This window comes from Cajanus cajan, chromosome 11 (assembly GCF_000230855.2).
Source record: "Cajanus cajan strain Asha chromosome 11, NIPB_CcT2T_4, whole genome shotgun sequence".
Taxonomy (NCBI): domain Eukaryota; kingdom Viridiplantae; phylum Streptophyta; class Magnoliopsida; order Fabales; family Fabaceae; genus Cajanus; species Cajanus cajan.
In genome coordinates this window covers 42,195,126-42,213,256 of record NC_138527.1, presented here as the reverse complement: position 1 = coordinate 42,213,256, position 18,131 = coordinate 42,195,126, and the positions used below count along the sequence as shown (strand labels likewise).

At 31.8% G+C, this 18,131-nt stretch overlaps 3 protein-coding genes across 10 annotated transcripts; all 3 read right to left on the bottom strand.

Moving 5' to 3' along the window:
* Positions 1-666: 666 nt before the first annotated feature.
* Positions 667-6,303, bottom strand: LOC109801501 (azadirone synthase LFS). 3 transcript variants are annotated; one of them, XM_020362584.3, is made up of 11 exons: positions 6,143-6,303; positions 5,803-5,980; positions 5,617-5,694; positions 5,426-5,477; positions 5,099-5,220; positions 3,964-4,055; positions 2,381-2,439; positions 2,146-2,202; positions 2,002-2,047; positions 1,176-1,255; positions 667-1,028 (listed from the first exon to the last, which is right to left on the bottom strand). In XM_020362584.3, exons 1-11 carry the CDS (start codon positions 6,206-6,208, stop codon positions 968-970), a joined length of 891 nt encoding a protein of 296 aa, XP_020218173.1. In that variant the 5' UTR covers positions 6,209-6,303; the 3' UTR covers positions 667-967. The 3 variants fall into 3 exon arrangements, with proteins under 3 accessions (XP_020218173.1, XP_029127693.1, XP_082922948.1); XM_029271860.2 differs by having other exon boundaries at positions 3,964-4,013; XM_083066822.1 differs by lacking the exons at positions 667-1,028; positions 1,176-1,255 and adding an exon at positions 1,262-1,811.
* Positions 6,304-7,475: 1,172 nt separating this feature from the next.
* Positions 7,476-14,766, bottom strand: HOS1 (ubiquitin-protein ligase). 6 transcript variants are annotated; one of them, XM_020361012.3, is made up of 12 exons: positions 14,490-14,766; positions 14,274-14,317; positions 14,084-14,165; positions 12,184-12,568; positions 11,802-11,936; positions 11,527-11,702; positions 10,649-11,050; positions 10,332-10,490; positions 9,360-9,857; positions 9,049-9,186; positions 8,114-8,826; positions 7,476-7,950 (listed from the first exon to the last, which is right to left on the bottom strand). In XM_020361012.3, the coding sequence occupies exons 1-12, from the start codon at positions 14,601-14,603 to the stop codon at positions 7,779-7,781; spliced, it is 3,018 nt and encodes a 1,005-aa protein (XP_020216601.1). In that variant the 5' UTR covers positions 14,604-14,766; the 3' UTR covers positions 7,476-7,778. The 6 variants fall into 6 exon arrangements, with proteins under 6 accessions (XP_020216601.1, XP_029127645.1, XP_082922282.1 ...); XM_029271812.2 differs by lacking the exons at positions 14,084-14,165; positions 14,274-14,317 and adding an exon at positions 13,199-13,335 and having other exon boundaries at positions 14,490-14,764; XM_083066156.1 differs by lacking the exons at positions 14,084-14,165; positions 14,274-14,317 and adding an exon at positions 13,220-13,335 and having other exon boundaries at positions 14,490-14,764.
* Positions 14,767-16,358: 1,592 nt separating this feature from the next.
* Positions 16,359-17,892, bottom strand: LOC109800793 (homeobox-leucine zipper protein HAT4). The gene is made up of 4 exons (XM_020361669.3): positions 17,658-17,892; positions 17,280-17,566; positions 17,103-17,182; positions 16,359-16,990 (listed from the first exon to the last, which is right to left on the bottom strand). Exons 1-4 carry the CDS (start codon positions 17,797-17,799, stop codon positions 16,672-16,674), a joined length of 828 nt encoding a protein of 275 aa, XP_020217258.1. The 5' UTR covers positions 17,800-17,892; the 3' UTR covers positions 16,359-16,671.
* Between the last annotated feature and the right edge of the window lie 239 nt (positions 17,893-18,131).

The window sequence follows — 18,131 nt, the reverse complement described above, 5'->3', positions numbered from 1 at the left end:
TACAACGTATCTTTTTTTTTTTTCTTTCTTATAACGTAAAACATATACTAATTATTATTATTATTATTATTAAACTACAAAACAAAAGGCTGAATTATTTAATAGAATGACAGAGCCGCCATTTTTGGAGCTTATATAAGAATTGGACAAAGAAATGGATTTGATTGTGTGTACAAATTGATTTGGTTTGGCAATTTCAATCGGTAGATATGCGTATATGATAAAATAATCTCACTAGTAGTCGCATGTGTTTTTAACTACATTATTTAAAATTTAAATTCTAATATTAAATATAAAATAAATTATATTAAAAGAAAAAAAATATTTTTATGTGTATCTATGCTCTTCAACAAAAATTAATCATTACTTTCAATAATAAATATTCATATTAATATTATAATTATTTAAAAAAAAATATAATAACATATTTAAATAAAATACTGGGTACCAAATATTACTATATGATATGTCCCCATTCACACCCATCCCAACAAAAGGAAGGGATAAATGAACGACTTCACATCTCCATTTCTTTGTATCGACTTATTGTCTAATATATATATATATATATATATAATAGTTTTAAATATATAATGGACATTCATGTTTTTTATGATTAATATTTAATATAATTTATACGCTTAAAATTATAAAAATAACAAGAAATGAAGAAAAGAAATTTGAAGACATCCAAACTGGAAATGACGTACCAGCTCTACAAAAATTTCCCATAATCAATTTTAAACAGACACACTATCCAGAATGCAGGAATATAAAATAGTCGACAACATATTTGAAGTGGGAAATAATTGATGAAAAGAGAGGACAACTTCAATCAATGGCATGCATTCAGGCTGAAAAGATCTTCTAGTGATCGTTTTCCTCTCGCATCCTTATTGCTTAAGCTCTTTGGTTTATTAATTTATTTTCTTAAATAAATGAGTGGATAAAACATTTTAAATTCTTGTCAAACTGGTGTGTTTCTTGTACGTGCATCCATGTAGTCTCCACTGCGGATTGGAGCGAATCTACACAGAAAAATTGGACAAGAGATTAATTAATATGTCAACTAGTGTGTAAAATTTAATAAATATATCCAACTCTCTGTATTTTAGTCTATCTAGATTATTAGTCAAGATATATGAATCTTAATAAGAGATCAAATTAATTTGTACCTTGGAGGAGATGACTCGCTGCAACAACTTTCTATGCATTTCACGATACAATCGGGATGAGGGTCTAAGAAAAATGCCATCTACAAAATAGCAACTTTTAACACATTACCAAATCATGCTAAGTAACCAAAATACCTGCTACTAAAATGAGACAAAAATCATTAAATTTTGGTGTGTTGGCCTCTTGGGTATGAGCTTCTCGTGATCTATTCTGAAGACAAATTTCAACACAACCTTTTCGGAGAAATTGTCATCAACTTCTTATTTGGTCTTTACAGTGTATATTCCACTTCTAAATATTGTGGTCGTTCAATGGTATATATAATATATCAATGCAAAACCAGTCCAGTTTAACTTCATTCACATCCTTTGTAGAAAGTGTAATGATATATCTACTAACAAATTCTCCTACTATTTTATGAATAAAGTATTAAATAAAAAAATAAATACATTTAATATCTTAAAAATATAAAACACATTTAATACTTACCTACAAAAGAAGTGGGGGAATTAGTAAGAGAATATATATATTCTCCTATAATATTTGGTGTGGAGTATTATGCTCATAATTTGCAGTTGTATGATATTATCTTTATAGTAGGGATCACACTCAGCAAAATTCTGGTTTGATAGGTTCTGTTGAGTGGTAGGTAAGAGGATTAATTTCTACACAGAACTGTTGGTACTTGGTAGTGTTAAATGAAACTTTTTCTTTTGCCGATAAAATATTAGATAAAAGACCTTAATCGTCATCAACCATTATTAAAAAAAATAATGGAATAAATATATAAAAATAAAACAACTATGAAAAGTAACTTATTATTACCGAATAACGCTCTTTGCAAGTTCGTTTAACCCGGTGCATTGTTGACCTACAAATTTAATGGATAAGTTGAGAATTGAATATATTATTTGTAAGAGAAACAAACAAATATATCTAATTAGGATAATAATTTATAATAAGATTTACCTGTATAAACAATTTGTCCACCTCTCCATCAAATCTCCAATGTTCACAATAAAGGCCCTGAAAAAGCAAAGTGAGAACATAACACTATATCAAGATAGAACTGATAAAATGTACAACATTTTAATGTAACTTGATATATAGTCTATAATAGATAACATATTTTAGAGGGATCGGATTTCAATTGATTTCAAAGCATCAATAGATTCTATACAAATTTACTATTTCATGAACTCACCCCTCTATGTAAGATACATCTTCCCAGACTAGTGGTTCCCTTAACTTGTCCCGACAGATCTAAAAATATGAAAATAAAAAATTTAAGTCCTCAAATATAAAAATTATAAATTAAAGAAATTATAGCCTAATTTTAATTAGGACTTGACTTGGGTCCCTATGAATGGATATTTTGTTGGTTAAATCTATTCATGAAATATTGAAATGTGATAATCTCTTATTTTAACAAACCTTCTCGGGACGAAACTCAATAACTAAAAACTATTATTTATAACTTATAACAATAGTAAAGTATGCACATTTTTATCTTTTAAATGTCATAAACCCCTACTACTCTAATTTAATCCCACAATAAAGGAAATATGCCTTTTTAATATAATGTACATATTCTTTATTCTAATTTTGGCCTTGAAGTGCATGTGCAACTCCCTATTCTTTCGTTTACTCCTCTTTTGGTACACAAAATGGAGAAAAAAATGAGACAAAGGGTAACAAAATGAAGAAGAAATAAAAAAATCATTGGTCATTCATTTTGTAGGACATTTAAAAAAAAAAAAAGTGTGGATTAAGTCTCCGTGAAAATTAACAGCAAACATGTTAAAATTTACTCGTAATCAATTAAAAAAGATATTGTAATTGATTACACTGCTTTTTATATACGAAATCGTAAATGTATTTTTCATTTAATGAATTGAGTTTTTTATTCAATAGATTGTTTGGACTCGGAATATGTTTAAGCATATATATTCAATGCAATCGATTGAATATCTTTTTGTAATTGATTGCAGTTATGTCTTAAATCTTTTAATTTAATATTAACATAAAAAATTAATTTAAATTTTTTTAAAATTTTTCTTTCTTTCTTTTTTTATTTATTTATAATCTATTTTGTTCTTCTCTATTTTTATATACTTTATTTCTTATCTATTTTTTTCATCTTATTAAACATATAAAATAATATTTCTCTTTTTCTTTATTTCTCTAAAATTAAATAATCAAAATTTATTTTATTTCTTACTTATTTTTATTTGTCTATTTTTTTCTTCTGTATTTCTCATCTCTCTATTTCTTATTTATTTATTTTCCTAAAAGTCATACGAGATAGATGTGTTTGGTTCACACACTTAACTGCTATATATAGACCCAAAGAAAAAGACACTTCACTGTCATCAATTACCTAATACCTAGTTACTCTACTTTCACTTTCACATTTTTTATTCCGCGTCTCATATTTCTTTCACAAGTAACCCTCTCTTTGTATAAAAATAATAATAATATAAAATATTAAATTTTACATCTAACTTATAAATTAAAAATTGTGGATAGACGAGTATATGTCTTTCCACTTTCCACTAATATGTATAAATTAAACACAGTTTTGATGACTTCTGTTCCGGTATACCTAAAAATTTCACAGTCAAGATTAGATTAAGGGTAGTTTATAAACACTCTCCTTCTTTATGGTAGGAACAATTTCCATAAAAAAATTATATAAAACTTCAGTAGTGAATTTTTCATCCTAAATTTTAAAGGTGTACAAATATATATATACCCAAAATGAATAAGTAAAATAAAAGTGAGAACCTGTAGTCCTGGAACTCCCTCGGTCGTTAGAAGAGTGAGTGTGCCAGAATCTGAATGAGCAGAACATATCTCTTCGTGAGATCCCATTTCACCTAAAAATTTAAAGTTTTATTCCATCATTTAAAAAGAAACCAGAAAAAATGTTATTTATATATGCTAACTCTTTTATTCTTATATATAATATCAAGACCATGACATGCATCCTTTTTAATATTTTGCAATGAAACAAAAAAAAATTCATACACATAATTTATCATTTATGAATCAAAGTTGATAATTAAGGATTAAGTAAGAGAGAATAATCATATAAAACTTAATTTTAATTAAGACGACTAGTGAAACTTAACTTAAGTGGTTTAGTACTTCTCGAATTGATAAATGGAACTAAATTAAGTCACAGATAAGAAACTCTTTTATCTTAAAATTTGTGTAATTATATTTAAATTTTTAATTCGATTTGTGAAATCTACAGACTAAATTCACGAATTTGCGGACTAATTTACATATTTCACTAATTATTTTTAAGACATTAGTATTTTAATATTTGATTGTATATTTAAATTTTTAAATTATTAATACATTAAAATTATGTTAAGTTGGTGTGTATTTTTTATTTGAATTATTTTTAAGATATTTTGATGTTATTATTGAGTTTGAGATTATTATATAAATATTGATAATAATTTTAATCTTAACACTTTAATATTTAGTGATTAAGATAATTCTTCCAATTTTATGTATTTTAGTGTGATAGATTTTATCTTAAAAAGAAAATATTTTTCTTTAATTTTATGTATTTTTATTTTTTGAAAATTTACTTTTTTCAAATTATTATTTAGGTTTGCAAACCATTTTGTTTATCCATAGATTTTAGTAGATCATATACAAACTTGAAAAAAAATTCATTTATTTAACAAACTGAATTTATTTAGTGTGTTTAAAATGCAAAATTCACAAATTAAGTCTTACGGATCAAATCGTTAATATATTTATCCCCTTATACTCCATAATTAAGGATAGAAATTTAATCCCTAATTTAATTATAAAATCCCACTAGAAATATCACTTTAGCCCAATTTTGCATCAACCAACCACTTTGAAGAAATAATTTATTAAAAAAAAATTGGTTGTAAACCTGGATAGCGCAAAAGGCGAAGAAAAGCTGATGGTCTGTCCACAGCACCTATCTTCTCAAAGAAATCATCATCCATATTCAAGGAAAGGGCAATTAGAGATAACAACTTTTTTCCAGCTCCACTGTGTCAAATAATTATATAAAAATATATAAATAATATGTTATTATATATATAAAAAAATTAAGAATATAACAAACCAAGTTGGGATAACCATGTCAAAATACTTGGAGTCAAATTTTTAAAACTGATCAAACATGATGTTAAAATAATTTGGAACCACGTGAACATAATGCATAATATTGGAGGGGGAAAAACAAACAACTTACAAGAGTTTCCAGTAGAAGGATTCTATTGATGGTCTCCAATTTTCAAGTGATTCTGAAGTGTCCTCGCAACACAAATATCTCAAATAAATCTCATGTACATCACATGTATATGTATGCAGCCACAAATGGTTCATATTTGTATAATGAAACCATTACAATTTAGGATAGTTAGGTGAGAAGCATGTATATACCATCTGAAGGCCATTGATTGAGATTAGCATTTGTTGAATCAGCCATTGGACCAATATAAAAGCTCTCTTTTGAATCTCCTGATCAACATTATTTGCAATGATGATGACAAGTTTTCCTTCTTTCTAGAAAATTAACCATTAAATAATAGTGTCTTAAATTAACAAGAAAAAAAAATGAAAATATACCTTGGAGGCCTAAAGTAGGATCCTGAGGAGTATAACCTCTAAACTCCTTGCGAGCCAACTTCATTTTTTCTTCAAGTGAAAGTGAGAAGAACCTTCTACTCTCATCAAAAGCTTTCACCATGTCATCATTCTCCACTCCATGGTTCACAAGGTAAAAGAAACCATACTCAATGCACGCCTATTAGTATTAACACACTTCAACAACATCAATTAACCATCATGTTTCCCCGTGCTATTAGTTGACTAACTTCAATGTATATTAATAATGTTCTCATTTCTTTTAATAAAATGATCATGTTTGTATTTAGTTGTAATATAAAAGAGAAGAGAAAGGAAGAACCTGACGGATGGAATTGGCAGTAGAAAGACGATCAGGTGAAGAAAGATCTATGATAGGGAGTTTCATTGTTGCTGATTTCTTCTTCTCTTCCTTTACTTAGATCCAATAATAGCATGTTCCTGACTCCTACAAAGCTTACTTTATTTCCAAACGCGGGGTTGCTTAAATAATTAATTAATATTAATGGCAATTACGTGGCATATATAACATGTGATGATTTTCATATTCTTACGTAGAAGGAGGAATATGATGAGGGATTGCCTCCAACTCCAACTTAAAAAATAATATTCGCAATAAGCGTGGCATATAATATATATATGACATATATGATATCCGTTTGAAAATTAAGCATGTGGAAAGCACGATCAATTTGTAAACACTTACCAAAAGAAATTGTATATACTTTTAGTTTTTTTTTAATTTTAAGTGTATGACTTGCTCAAAATAAATTTTACCCTGGACACTTAGTGGATTAATTACACTCTTCCAGCAAACACAAATAGATATACGTTTTTTTAAAATGGAATGTTATTGTTAATTACAAGTGTTTGAGATTTTTTTTCCTATTGTTATTGTTATTGAGATTAAGAACATGTTTAGATATAAGTTACAAGTAATTTGGAAAACTTTTTTTTATATTAAAAATAAAGAATTATTTCTAGTAATTGTTTTTTTTGAAAAATACTTCTATATTTATATTTAAATAGATTCTAAAAAACTCTATTTTAAAAATAAAAAGATCAAATATATATTAAATTTTTAGACATAACTTTAAATCCTTTGTTGGTTTATTCAAAAAGTAAAACTAGTTTCATTAAATTCACCACACGAAAATTATAAAATTTAATTGATATAGGAATAAAAAAAAGGAATACAAATATAATAAAAAAACGCATGAAAAGTAAATTCCCAAACAACCAAGAGAATCTAATATTAGTTTTTTTATTAAAAAAATTCAGTTAATCGTCGAATTACTTTTCAGGCGATTTTCAATGTCGAGAAAGAAAATCAAATTTAAGTATTCATATGCGCCAAAACAATAACAAATTTAAATTTAGAATAAGAAAGATATCACTTTTGGAAATTAATTTATCTTATTTTAAAGAAGGAAAAAGCACAATAAATTTATATTAAATGTCTTTTATTGATCTGCTGTGAACCAATTTTTGATCAGCATTTTTAGGCCACTTATGATCTTTATTTTAACTAAACACTTAACCAGTTCACTTATCCATTCACTAATTTTGCGATACATTTTCTGATTCATTTTTCAAAACACTGTTCTTGATAAATATTAAATTATTTAAATTTTATATCTTAATATTATGAGAGATTAAATAAACCAGAGACTAAAATTTAGACATAATCTTATGATGTTAAAATTGTACAAAAGATTAATCCCTTAACTAAAATATTTGTGAACCCAATGGTGAGATTCTGGCAAACGACTCTTTAACAATAAAATTTTCTTCATTGAATATTAGCTGCACAACGAAGACCTGCGTAAATGTATAAGTAAAAAATCCCGAGTTCCAAAAAAAGCAAAGCTCTCAACTTTAAAACGACTCTTTCACATGTGCATTTCTTGTTTCTTCCCATAAAATTTCCAGAAACCTTCAATCAAAAGGTCGAGTTTTCATCTCTTGGCAACTCTGCTACGTCTTGTTTTCCGTGTTGGAGTTGCATAATAAGCCATATCCAAAGCTCTTTCCATATCCAGATTATCTTCCTCATCGCTCGCTCCATCAGATCTCCATCTAGGTCTACCATTGATGTTTTCTTCGGTATTTAATTTCTTCTCTACAAGGCTAAAGAAATGAAGTACACAAAAGGATTCAGTCTACAAAAATAGTATACCCTTTTAACTTAATAAAAAACATCAGTAACGCACATGGGTATATTCTTATATACGATAATTATACAAGATTATCAACAGCAATGAGCTAAAGAAATGGGTAACTAGATTCTTACCTCTGAGAAACATCCATCGCATCATTAGTTGACCCCATATTCCAACTTTTATTATCTTTATGTGATTGAACATTACTAATAGATATATTTGGGAGATCATTTACAAGTTCTGTAGGATAGCTAAGGGTGGATCTAGTAACAGGGCTAGCTGTACCCTTCCAGGAGTACATAGGACTGGTAGTTTGATTATGGCCAATAAGTAGATTTCGTTCAACTCCAGGCGAGATTTTGTCTGGCATAATTTCCTGGGAATTGCTTGGTGATGACCTGTTAAATCCCCTCATAGGTGAACCATTCATCAAACGGATCTTATGATTCCTCAGAGTTGGAGTGTTATCATATCTAGGATTTTTGCCGATTTTACCTTGATGACTTGGAACCCTCTCGTTATTGGAAAATAACCCATCACGATGATATGATGAGGAACCAAAATTACCAAGCTCAGGGCCAGTAGGGGGGAAAGACATGCCTGTTTTGGCTGAAGCTCCCAAAATCGATGAACTCAACAAGCCAGTTGTATGTTCTCTATGTAGAATGTGGGAAGAATCCACAGAAGGAATCAATAAACTGGTCGACAAGGAATCCTGACTCTGAGGAACATCAAACTTGTCAGGAATTTCAACTTCTTCATGAGAAGTAGCAGCACCTTCGGTCAAGTTTCCGCTCCTCAGTTGTTGCTGTTCAACTTCAGGCAACAACTCCAAGCATCTACTCTGTTTTGTTCAAAAACATAAAATATCCACAACTTCATTCTAAGAACGATAGTTTTATCCAAACATGCTAAATAAGAGTCAAATTTATTTATTTATTTCAATGGGCATAGGAAACATAACAACTGCTAGACATAAAAGAAACCAATGCCTGTCAAGGTTCAAGAATAAAAAGTTTGAGGAAGAAAACATTAGCTTCAAAATTAAAGATTTTGAATCACTTACAATCAAATTGGCTCTCCAATGAATAGCCTTTTCTAATCTTGGCAGAAATTCTTGACGTACAGAACCTTTTAAAATGCAGTCTTGCTCCACCTTTTCAAGTCTAATATGAACTTGGTATGCGTCAGAATATCTGTGGCGCTGAAACCAGAATAAATATAAGCCAGAAATTCTCACATTTTCCTCAAAATTAAATATTACCATTAGATATGCGAAACTACCCCAAGACATTTTAAGAAGCAAACTGAACTAACAAGATCAATAAACCAGTAGCATCAATGTTGGTCACGGAACCAACTATTGAAATTAAGTACCTGAATATAAAAGACAACAAGTAGATTTCCTGTTGTCCTTAGAGGGTCTTCAATAGCATAATCCAAAAGAAATTTATGTATATACTTCTCTTCCTCGGAATTCCATGGCAATTCTAGCATCCGGTCCACCAAGTTCCTCCTAATACAGAGGCAACAAATCTCAGTCACCAGGACCTCCACCCACTCGACCCAATTATTATGTTGGCCTTTCAGTTTCTCTGAAGTATCACCAGATGCTCTTTTATTGAAATTATTTTCCTTCACCCGGGTGCAGAGCACTCTCTGATGCATAAATGCTTCAGTCAGAAGCCCACACTCAACCCTCACCCGCACTGCAGTGACAGCATCTCTGAGTGAAGTCAAGTGTGGTCCACCATCACGCCCAGCCCACCTCAAAACCATGAGAGCCGTATCAGGGCTACCCCTTTCTAACAGCACTTCAGCAATTTTAGGATGTGATGCTGGGCCAGTTATTTCAGGAAGAAGGCGACAAGCTTCCTAACAGAATAATAAATAATATTACACTTAAAAAGGAAACAAAACAGGTTCACAGTAAAACCCAATACTCAGGCTACAAATTCTTACACCACAGATTCCAAGCTTCATTTTAGCCCCTTGCTTATATTGGCAAAAGGTGAATCATGGTGCTATTAAATGTGACATTTTACTCTGAGTATAAACAAGATCACCCGCCTTACAAATAAAAGAGATGAAAGAAAGGCCCAAATAAACCTAAAGCTAAAGCCTAAATACATCTTTACTGCTTTATTTTCAGGATGGCATATAAGATTCCAATACAATTATTACAGAATAAAGCTGATATCTTTTCCTAGTTAAATATAATTCTTATCAGCGGTAAAAGGAAAATCAGTAAAGCAACATTGATACAAATAGATTCAATAAATTTATCTTGAAGACCAGGGAAAATAAGCCTCTACAAGACTCATTGGGCATAATATCTGTTGAAGTTACCTGTAAAGCCTCCTCGGTGTGATCATCCAGAAGGTAAAAAGTCAAAGACTCAAGTAATGAGTGCCTACTAATACTAAATGTAGCTGCAAAGTCCTCCAGTACGTGTCTCCATTCTTCATCTGGTATTGTCCAGTGGCGATCATACAAATAATACAGAAACTATAGAAGTTAAGGAATAAAATAAGTATTGCTCTGTTTCCAAAGGAAGATACCTGTAGGAACCCAAAAAATAGAGGTATTGCTCTAAAAAATAACTATAATTGACAGAAACAAATACAGTTATACACCCACAATAAAAGTTAAGGCTAAAAGGATACAATGGCCTGCTTTGCAATCACTGTATCAGAGCCTCCATGCAAAAAGAGCGAGTCAGCAGCAGCACGAAGATTTTTGAAGGGATAGTAACCCAGCATCTGATCAGTATTTGACCCCAAAAATGATGCACCATCCTTCTGCAAGGATGCAATTTCAAATCCCTCTGCTACTTCGTGCATAAACCCCTCCTCCAGATCAAGATTATTCAATGCATCTTCAACAAAAAGAGAGCCATCGTGTCCCGATGACTCCACAGATTGATTTATTGCATCAGGCCAAGCACGTCTAATTGCTTCTGATTTCCGCTTGCGAACAACTGATGCCCATGATAAACTATCAGTAAAACGTGATCTCACATTCTCTAAAAATTGGTGTCTTGTACACCAAATAATAATATCCATATGCTGGGAAGAAGGAAAAAAACAAATTAATCAACAGAATGAAGATTGCAATTAGCTATTCTATTTTTTGAAACTACATACTTCTGGGACAAAGGGAGACAGATCGAGGAAGACTACCATCCAGTCAACCACTCTTTACAAAAAATAATAATGAAAGTGTAAGGTCATATATCAGTCACTTTTACAAACACCCATCTTGCATACAACATACATCATGATAGTTAATTCAGCCAGGAAGGTTACCCAGCCATTGTCGTACACACTTTTGAAGCCTAGGGAACAAAGACAGTATCAGATTAAGAACACAATGCACAAACACAATAACAATACAATTTAAAAAAGGAGAATATATACAAATTCATCATGATGACTTCACAGCACATCAGCCAAGCAAGACATGTTTCAAAAATCAAATATTAATGCAAAAACCATAACAGTTATACAATTACTCAATTGAACACATTCTTGCAGAACTAAACCTGCTTTGTCTTTAAGATGATCTCTTGGAGATGGTGCAAATCATGAAGTTGTGCTGAAAGAGTACCCTTAAAAGATGACTCCAAAATGTCTAGCACATTTGATATGCCCTTCAAATATAATGAAAATCTCATAAGCAAACTCAATCTCTCGTTCATGCCTAAAACGTCCATATTATCTGGCGAAAAATTTTAAGGGACACAGATATTAACATGACACAAAGGTCATACTAATAATTAGCTTTAGATATCAACAATAAAACAAGGTTTGAGGATACAAATTCCCTGCAGTTCAGTAATTATGTTTTTGAATGTCCTCTTGCACCAATCCTTCACTACCACTTCATCCAACAAAAATGCTATGACAGGATCACTGGAAACAGCAGTTTCATCCATACACACATCTGTGATGTCTGTAAAATTTCTGGTCAAGAAAATGCAAAGTGGAGACATGGGGATATGACAAAACTATAGGATAGATAAGAAAAATAGGATAGTAGAGAAGAAAAGCAATATTTGTTTCTCTCAAGTGATAACATTAATAAGACATAATCTTATCATATAACTTTACTTACCAATTGACGGGTATTTATATTTTAATTTTGATAATTAATAATAAAATAAGTATGCCAAGAAAAGAACTGACATAGAAAAGGATACAGTGGCAAATTAACGAAACCAAATTATTCTCAAGTGCAACATCAAACAAAGAATAAAGGCGCTGGACATCAGCAGTTAGTTCCCCATCTTCTATTTCCTGAAATCTCTCATCACACCTTTTTGAAATAAGGCCAGCTTCAATGCACTCATAATAAAGTCGGAGACGCAGTTTAGTACCGCTCTTTGAAATTGGGATTCTACAAATTGGACAGATATCACACCGTTGACTACATTCTTCACATAAAGAGGCATGCCCACATGAATTCAAAACATGGTGGACATATCGACCACAGCTTCTCAAGTCTCGAGTTGCTCGACAGCGCTCAACTTTGGCTTCTTTGCACAACTCTATCAGATCAATAGCTGCCAAGTGTTCCAATGTTTCCTGAAATCAAATGTCACATGCCATTTCTTTTCTATTATTTTCTGAATAACAGTAATTATTTACTTCACAAATATGAAAATCTAACTTCTATTCCACACCAGTACATGAAAATTAACTCATTTACAGAAATAATTCATTTTTTTTATTTTCCAGCATCAGAACAAGCAGAATAAGTATTCAGACAGAAAAAACCAACCAATTGAAGCTATTGACACAAATAAACAGGATGCAATGTTAAATTTCATCTTAAAACCAATTGGCATTAAATAAAGTTTACCAACCAATATATAAGTTACACCCCAAGAATTGAGACAGCAAATGTGGGACAATTTCAAGATAGGCTACAGGATGTGAAAGCATGTTAGATTACATCTTAAAACCAATTAGCATTAAGTGAAGTTATCTAACAGTTATATATAAGCTACACCCAGTGTTATCAACCTTGAATTGCAGAAAGCCAATAATCTGCTATATCAAATAGCGGATAGTGTTCCAGGCAAATAGCAGAAGTTGCATTACAGTTAAATATATAACATATCAATTATATATGTATAAAAACGTAAATTGTACGATAAAAAGCATAAAAATTGACATAGCAACTCAAAAAGTTCAATTAATTGGATACTCAACAGAGATGACTAGAGGATATACAGGATACATGCTGCAAACATGACACCATAGCAGCAGCTATAGCAGAAGGATTCATGACCACGGATTCAAGGAACTCCATAATGCAATAGCGTTATAGCAACTATTTAACAACACTGCTGCACCCAAAAATTGAGGTAAGCGATGTGAGACCTCCCAACATGCATCATTCATAAAATCAAAATTATGAACAAGTCCCACCTATGATGCAATAGATATGATCCGATACATATCCGTATGACAATAGAAATATTTTAAAATGTATAGAATACAATACTTGTAAAATACACACAGGATATGTATCAATATTCATTAAACATAATAAATATATAATTGCAATTTTGTAAATCCATATTAAGTAAATACTTCTTGTACATTGCGTATCAAATTAAATATATATATATATATATAAATATAAATCATTATCATCATAAATTACTGTGTTATTTACAACTAGAGATAATACTATTAATCTTATTTTTTCTTAAAATCATCCATAAAGTGGACATTTTCGGTTCAGCGAGGTAGAGTGTTTTTAATTTTCTATATTATACATGTTTATGCGATATCGCATACTGTATTGGATTTTTCATAATTTTTAAAGGTTTATATTCTTCACATATACGTACCAATGAAGTATATCAATGAATTATCCAAGAATATTGGATGCAGATAAGTAAAACAAACTGAAGATCAATGTTTCATAACACATGACAAGCACTCACTTTATCAGATTAACTCACGCTAACAAGTCCCCAAACAACAAATAATCCATACACTTTAGGAACAAGAAGTAAAAGCTTCGTAAAATTATGAATATGTCGTTAAAGGACAACTGTTCAATTGCTTATTAGGTTTAGCTCTTACATTACTACACTGATCTCCTTTGGCAATATACAGCTCAAAGCAGCCTCCTGAACCTAACCCAATCACTATGAATCTCAGAGTACTGAAACCATAAAAACATTATATAAAAAAACAGCATAACAAGGCATATACGCAGGAGAGTGAAATTATAGGTGAAACTCATAATTCCAATGAAAGAATCCAAACTAACTGTTCACAGATTGGAGCAAACATGAAGCAAGCAGCAACAGAAGCCTATCATAATTGAAAGATTAACAAAACCTCTCTGGAAGTTGAAAGGAGAATGGAAAAAGCAGGAACACATAATTTCGAACCAAACGGTGCGTTAGTGATAGGTAGCTAGGGTTTACGAAGTAGCTGAGGAGAAAGAGGTGAAGAAGTTGAAATTGAGAGAATGAGTAAGCACCTGAACTAATCGGCTACTGTAGTTTGGCTGTAGCGTCGGAGAGGAAGATCTTACGATGGCAGTGCCGCCGTTAGAGCTCGACGGAACGGTGGGTCCGTTGAGCCTCCTATCCATCTCTCAGAGACAAGCCTATGGTTGAACACACAGAGATTTTATCAAACAACGAAATGAGGTGCGAGATTACCAAACAGTGCGAAGTTGTAATGCTTCAGTGAAGAAATGCGTCCCTCAAAAAGACTCTGTCGTAGAGGGAAATTTTTCATGGAAATTGGAAATGGAGGGTTTTTCAAGCACTTTTATATTTTTTTTTTATCTCCTCCATTTCACTTGTTGGGTCAGTTTCGGGCTGGGCTGTAACCCAATATGCCCATTAAGCTCATCTCTTCAAATTGGTTTTCATTTATGGACCCATGTCTTAGTTTAAGACATTCTGTCGTAGAGCCTTGTCATTAATTAAAAAAAATCCATTAAAGTGTCCATGTAATCATATATTACAATACATTAGACTTGATCTCTAAAGAAAAAAAAAACACCATACACGTTTATAATATTGTGCATTTCATAAAATAAATGTTTATTATATATAATTAAAACTTATAATAATTTATATTTACAAATAAATATTTATATATATGTATTATATTTAAATTTTATATAAATATATTTTTTAAATATATAAATCATATTTTAGATTTAAAATAAATAATTTATATTTATCTTACAATAAACCTGTATTGCACCGTGTAACGGAAGAGTGGAAGGTCCTTTAGACAGGTCATACACTCAAATGTTATGAACCTAAATAGTCATTGAATTTTCTTAGAGACAGTCTTCCATGCTGGAACACCTTCCATTGCCTGTGCAATTGTATAATTAATAACTTACTGTCTTTAGAATGAAAAAGAACAATTCTCACTTGAGAATTCTTCATCATATAATTATACATTAAAAAAAACTATTATTTTTGGATGATAAATATATTTATTTTTGGTTTAATACATCTCCTTTCTATAACCTGTTTGAAACTTTTTAATTAAGTTGTTAAACTTCAAAAAAAATATTTAATTTTCTATAATTTTAATAATTGGATTCTTAAAAGTTAATAAAATTATCACAAATTATTTTTTTAAGTAATTTTAATTCACAAACTAATTTCAAGAACCCAATTACCTTTTTTTAAAAAAAAAATAAAGACCTATTTTAAAATTTCTATAAAAAAAAACCATTAAATCTTTATTTTTTTTGTTACACACGCAATTATGTAAATAAATTACTACTATACAAATAGAAGGAAAAAAAAATTGACATCCACAGAAACATTCCATTTTCTAATCTCGATAATGCTTTTAAATTATTTACACTTGTCTATTTATGTTCTATGTATATAAGATCATAGTAATATAATATGAACTTCAATCCCGTGTATGTGCCAGGATCCATGGGAAAAGAAAAGAAATAGAAAGACTACGTACGTATACATGAAGAAGCCATGAACAAAGTATAGAAAGAAAAACATGGGAGGAAAGAGAGAGATCAACACACATTTGTATTAACCAATTTAACCAGACAATAGCAGGGTAGCCCCGCAGGAGTAGGGATAGGGCAATGTTAATAAAACAAGCATCTACAACTTTTAAATCGACCAATGCTCACATAATCCATCAAAATAAGGTTCTTTCCCCTTCTACAACTAGAAGGCATCCTCCATTGGGGCCCATCATGGCCCAAAATTGTTGAACCATTGTTTGGTCGTTCAGGGTAAACTCCTATTAGCATGTTTAAATTATTTTCCACTCGTCCAATTCGCACCCAAAACCCACGAATTCCCGCATCTTCGTAATCAATTAAGGATCTTCGGAGCATGTAACGTAGGATCGCAATCAAACCAGATATTAATTTGACTTTAACAAAATCTGCTTACACAAGAAAGCTACTATATACTCCATATAATAATTAACTAAGAGCACTGAACTTTACAGAAAGTCTCTGACTAATAATAATGAGAGTAACGCAGTAAGTATTAGAAGCTAAGAAACCTAACTAGAAGACGAAGGGTCAAACTAGTACAAAACATTAGAGACCCACAAAATCGGTTTTCCTAACCACCATATCTTAGACCACACTTTGAACACACAATTCATGGGTTCAATTTTTTTTTATTTATAAATTTTTGGTGAATTAGTCAAGATCTGGGACGGAGGGCATCGAAGGGCCTGTGTGGAACAGAGGAGGCCCATGGGCCAAGAGGGAAAGCGCGAGGGACGTGATGGTGACGCGTGGCAGAGACAGAATCGACGGCGGAGGGAGGAACCGCGACGCGCTCGCAAGAGGGGCACATGGTAAGAGTGGTGGGTGGGGTCATGTGCATGTAGAACTGCGGGGAAAGTTTGAGTGCTCTCAACTCCTGCACTTCCTTCTGCAACCTTCTGTTTTCCTCCGTGAGATTCTCGCAGCACCTTTTCAAAAACTCGCAGTCCACTTCCGTTTGCTTCAGCTTAGTCCTGAAATTTCACCTAATTTTAAATAAATATAAAATATAAAAAAATGGAAACAAAGGCAACCTTAAAAAAAGAAAAGAAACGAAGTAATTAATGTAAAGAGTAAAGAAGCTACCTTGCCCTTCTGTTTTGGAACCACACCTCCACTTGTCTTGGTCGGAGACCAAGCTGTTTGGCGAGTGCGAGCTTTTGCTTCTGCACACATCCGCAGGACACGTGTGAGCTAGGCAACAAATTAAAGAGCGAAACAAAAAAGATGTTGTGTGTGTGAAGTGTGAAGCAGTATACTTACGGGGTTAAGAGTGTTGTGTTCCTTGAAGCTCTCTTCGAGGATTATGGATTGGTCTTTGGAGAGTCTAAGCTTCTTCCGAGTGGTTTCGGCCTCTTCTTCGTCGCTGATGCCTCTGGAACAGGCTCTGTCGGTGTCCTGGTCTTCCCCATTGGGGTCCCTTTCGCTGCGCTTTCCGCTGACGCTGGAAACGGTGCTGTTGGGAGATGAAACACCCGCTTCGTCTTCGCAGTCAACGGCGGAAGGTAACCGGTTCACGTCGATTCCGCGGAGGAATGATCCAGCCTCACCTGCATGGAAAAAAACAGAATAGATTGTTAAGGCGTGTTTGGATTTAGGGAATGGAGGAGATCTGGAAAGAAAGAAAGAAAGAAAGCAGACCTGAAGAAGTGAAAGGGTGGAGGCTTAGGGTCAAACCCAAATGAGCTTCTTTTTGAAGCGTCATGGTTGAGGTTGAGGTTGCGATGAAGATGAAGGAAGTGGTGTGGGGGGTTATATAGAAACAAGTGGAGACTTCAATCATGACTTTATTTATGTGAGGAAGCCCCAATTATCTGAATCCTGCCGTTTGCCCCACACTTCCTTTCTCTCTCCTAACCCCTCTTTCTCACCATTTCCTAATTCCTATTACACTTCAAATATACAAAATATGCTTTTCCTATTTCATACACACTTCTATTTACACTATCGCTTTTTTATTCATTCATTCTCATTTTAAATATGTTCTTCGCACCATTTATCTCATGAATTTTATATAATTACTTTTTCGATAAGCCTGATTTCTTCTTCTTTTTTTTTTTCCACCACTTCTAATCATAAATTTATATCAAAGTTAAAAGTTGAACTTAGTTTTTA